General features: G+C 40.4%; 1 protein-coding gene across 1 annotated transcript; it reads left to right on the forward strand.

The window, feature by feature from the left end:
• Positions 1–817: 817 nt before the first annotated feature.
• LOC104934979 (piggyBac transposable element-derived protein 2-like) lies at positions 818–2,765 on the forward strand. Its single transcript, XM_027283741.1, has one exon. The coding sequence runs from the start codon at positions 836–838 to the stop codon at positions 2,624–2,626; it is 1,791 nt and encodes a 596-aa protein (XP_027139542.1). The 5' UTR covers positions 818–835; the 3' UTR covers positions 2,627–2,765.
• The last annotated feature ends 411 nt before the right edge of the window (positions 2,766–3,176 follow it).

The raw sequence follows: 3,176 nt of genomic DNA on the forward strand, positions 1-3,176 counted from the left end.
TGTTCAAGTTCATAAAACCATCTTGTATGACACCATTCCACACTGATCAGCCACTTCAGTCCAAGTACAATCCAATTTGATCAAATACAACAACTCTGCCATACATTCTGCTTTTACGAGGCTTAACCCATAAGAACCCATGGTGACACCAGTGTAACAAGCACATTGAATGTCCCAGACTCTTCTGTATAAAGCTTTATGTCCGATCTTAACCCATTAAGTCCCTAAGTCGCATTTATGTAACATCCTGGTATGATGACCATGTGACAGTCATGTGACTGTGACAGGAAGTGACCTCTTCAAAATGGTGGTATGGCCTGTGTGCTAAATTCAATGTAGCAGCTAATTCCAAGAAGCTATTTTTTTTATACTACAGGAAATTTCAAACATTTAACAGTTCAGTGCTGATGATAACATGTCCTATATTACTTTCAACATGGTCTGACCATATTTGTTGAAGAAAATAATATCAAACAAGTTACAAAAATATCGTTGTAACATATATGTCACATCGGGCTTTCAGCCTTAAAATAAGAGGGGAAAATCTGATGTGACCCATTTGTCACAATAACAAAAATGGTTATATCCCACCCAATGAATTTAGCTGTATCAATTATATTAAGTTAAAATATGTTCTGCTGGTCAATTAAAAGTGTACTGAACAATTAGAAACACAAAATAATATGAAAGTATTTGGTTTGTGTTACAAAATATTTTTTTTAGCAAACCTATACATAATGTTAACACATTTTTACTATCCTATGCTGATCCCATAAAAATGTAAATGTCTTATTCTTGTTTTTAAATATTCTGTTATTTCTATTTAATTTGTAGTATGAAAAGGAACAAGCACTACACTCTTCATGATGCACTGGAGGCCATCATGGGAGATGATAGTGAGTTTGAGGGATGTGACGATAGCTCAGATGAAGACCCTGATGACCCTCTTTACAATCCCAATAGTCAAGACAGGGAGAGTGACGAGTCAAGTGAGTGTGGTGATTCAGACAGTAGTGAATCAAGTACATCAGATGATGTACCACAACCAAACGTGAATTCAGGGCAGCAAAATACATCCGTCCTAGGTAAAAAACAAGAAACTGTCCAAGGGAAAACACAATTGTCGTGGAGGAACAAACCTTTTGAAGCCCCTGAGTGTACATTCAAAGGACCACATGTAACACCTCCAGACAATCTTCTTAGTCCTCTGGAGTACTTCAGAAAGTTCATAACACCAGAAATGCTTGAGTTACTAAAGGAACAAACAAATTTGTACAGTGTACAAAAATCTGCACATCACAACAATGTTAACACCACTGTAAAAGAACTAGAAATACTGATTGGCGTCTACCTGCGCATGGGTCTTTGCCAACTGTCGGGAAATCGTGCATACTGGGAAAATGACACAAGGTGTCCCATGGTGGCTGACGTCATGTCACGTAATCGTTTTCAGAACCTGCTGGCAACTCTGCATTTCATTGACAACACTGATGTATCAAACAGGCAAGCTGAAGATAAGTGTTGGAAGATCCGGCCATGGCTGGATATGTTTCGTAAACAATGCCTGGATATCACCCCGGAAGAGCACAACTCTATCGATGAACAAATGGTGTCCTTCAGAGGGACACACAGCCCAATAAGACAGTATGTTAAGGGCAAGCCCCACCCTTGGGGTTTGAAAATTTGGAGCCGCTGTTCTGCCTCAGGAATCCTCTGTGATTTTGCAGTCTATGAAGGTGGCACCAGTAAAAAATCTTCACTTGGCATGGGAGGTGATGTTGTCGTCAAGCTTTGTGAAACTCTCCCATCAGACCACAACTACAAAGTATTTGCCGACAATCTTTTCTCTTCAGCACCACTGGTGCTCAACCTTCTTCAACGAAAGATCTACTTTGTAGGAACTCTGCGCGCCAATCGCTTGGCCGCGTGTCAGCTTGAAGACGAGAAAAGTCTTGCCAAGAGAGGCAGAGGATCTGTTGATTCCAGGGTGGAAAAAGAAGAAAGCATGGTCATTGTCAAGTGGTATGACAATAAATCTGTTATACTGATCTCATCATATTGTGGAGTTGAGCCTCAAGACAATGCTCAACGCTGGAGCAAAGCAGACAAGGCCTTTGTGGAGGTCAGCAGACCACACATTGTGAAACAATACAATACATTCATGGGCGGGGTGGACCTCCTTGATGCATGCATTGCAAGGTGCAAGTACCACATGAGGTCACGGAGGTGGTACATCTACTTGTTCTGGCACACCATCATGTTAGGTCTGGTTAATGCATGGTTGATCTACCGCCGTGACTGCAAACTACTTGGTGTGCAAAACACACTGAAACAAAGGAGGTTCCAGGCAGAGGTTGCCACTAGCCTCATTCTTTGGCAGGCACAAAGAGGCCGCCCATCACTCAGTGCCACATCTCCACCACCACCACTGCCCAAGAGGATTCGTGTTGGAGTTCCAGATGATGTTCGCACTGACCAAGTCGCACATTGGCCTGTGAAACATGACAAACGTGGCCGCTGCAAACTCTGCAAAATCAATGCAACCACCACTCTGTGTGAGAAATGTGATGTGCGTCTTTGCTTCACTGAGGAACGAAACTGTTTCAAGTTATACCATCTGGCCTAGGCTAAATGGCTAAAGATAGTTTACAGACCTAAGTACTGAGAAAATGTTCCAGACATGGTGCTGATTATACGACAGTTTAATTTCTCTTCAGCATTTAAGTTTCTTTTGCACAATTTATGTTTTAGGTCTGTTGTTCAGTTCTCTGTAGCTATGGTAGCTTATTGCGAATGCTGCCAAATAGGCAGTGTTATTTATTTTTCATGCAGTTTGCATATTTTGTTATGCAAAGCAAAACTGACGAAGAATGTTATGTTAAACCTTGCTATTGAAGTCATAGTTTTGATATATGTTATGGAAATGCAAATAAAAAGGCATTTTTGTGTTAGCAGGCAGTAAAAACTGTCAGGTTTACTTATTTTCAAATAAGGAATATGTTTACCATTAACGCCCAATGTGACATATATGTAACAATACAGATATTTGGGAATAAAAAGTGTTATTCTGAAAAAACCTTTAGAAATGTGTTCTATGTGGTCCACTTGATCTGTGGTATAACCCACATAGTTTTCCTTTAAGGATAAATGGGTCTGGATTCTTATGGGTTAATGTT

The sequence above is a fragment of the Larimichthys crocea genome, chromosome I (genome assembly GCF_000972845.2).
Source record: "Larimichthys crocea isolate SSNF chromosome I, L_crocea_2.0, whole genome shotgun sequence".
Taxonomy (NCBI): Eukaryota; Metazoa; Chordata; class Actinopteri; family Sciaenidae; genus Larimichthys; species Larimichthys crocea.